Source organism: Myotis davidii, unplaced genomic scaffold, assembly GCF_000327345.1.
Source record: "Myotis davidii unplaced genomic scaffold, ASM32734v1 scaffold586, whole genome shotgun sequence".
NCBI lineage: Eukaryota > Metazoa > Chordata > Mammalia > Chiroptera > Vespertilionidae > Myotis > Myotis davidii.
In genome coordinates this window covers 463,542-463,775 of record NW_006296809.1, presented here as the reverse complement: position 1 = coordinate 463,775, position 234 = coordinate 463,542, and the positions used below count along the sequence as shown (strand labels likewise).

Genomic DNA, 234 nt, shown 5'->3' with positions numbered 1-234 from the left:
CTGCGGGCAGCGGGGCCCGGCCATGTGTCCCTCCAGGTCCGGCTGCCCTGCGTCCAGTGAGGCGCAGAAGGCAGGGTCGGCGGCCAGGGCCAGGCGGGCCTGCACGTAGGACGGGAAATCGGACATCGGGGCGCCCCGCTGCAGGAAGCCCAGCACTGTGCCCACCTGGGCCAGGCCGGGCAGGGACAGCACCTGGGCCGTGGTCAGCCAGGCCCCGCTGGCCACCCACACCTT

The 234-nt window shown here is 74.4% G+C and overlaps 1 protein-coding gene across 1 annotated transcript in view; it reads right to left on the bottom strand.

The window, feature by feature from the left end:
- Positions 1-234, bottom strand: part of TAS1R3 (taste 1 receptor member 3) — a 5,588-nt gene that overhangs the window by 4,124 nt on the left and 1,230 nt on the right. Inside the window, exon 3 of the mRNA XM_015569679.1 lies at positions 5-231. Within this exon, the coding sequence (XP_015425165.1) occupies positions 5-231 (227 nt within the window). The remainder of the gene's footprint in view (positions 1-4; positions 232-234) is intronic.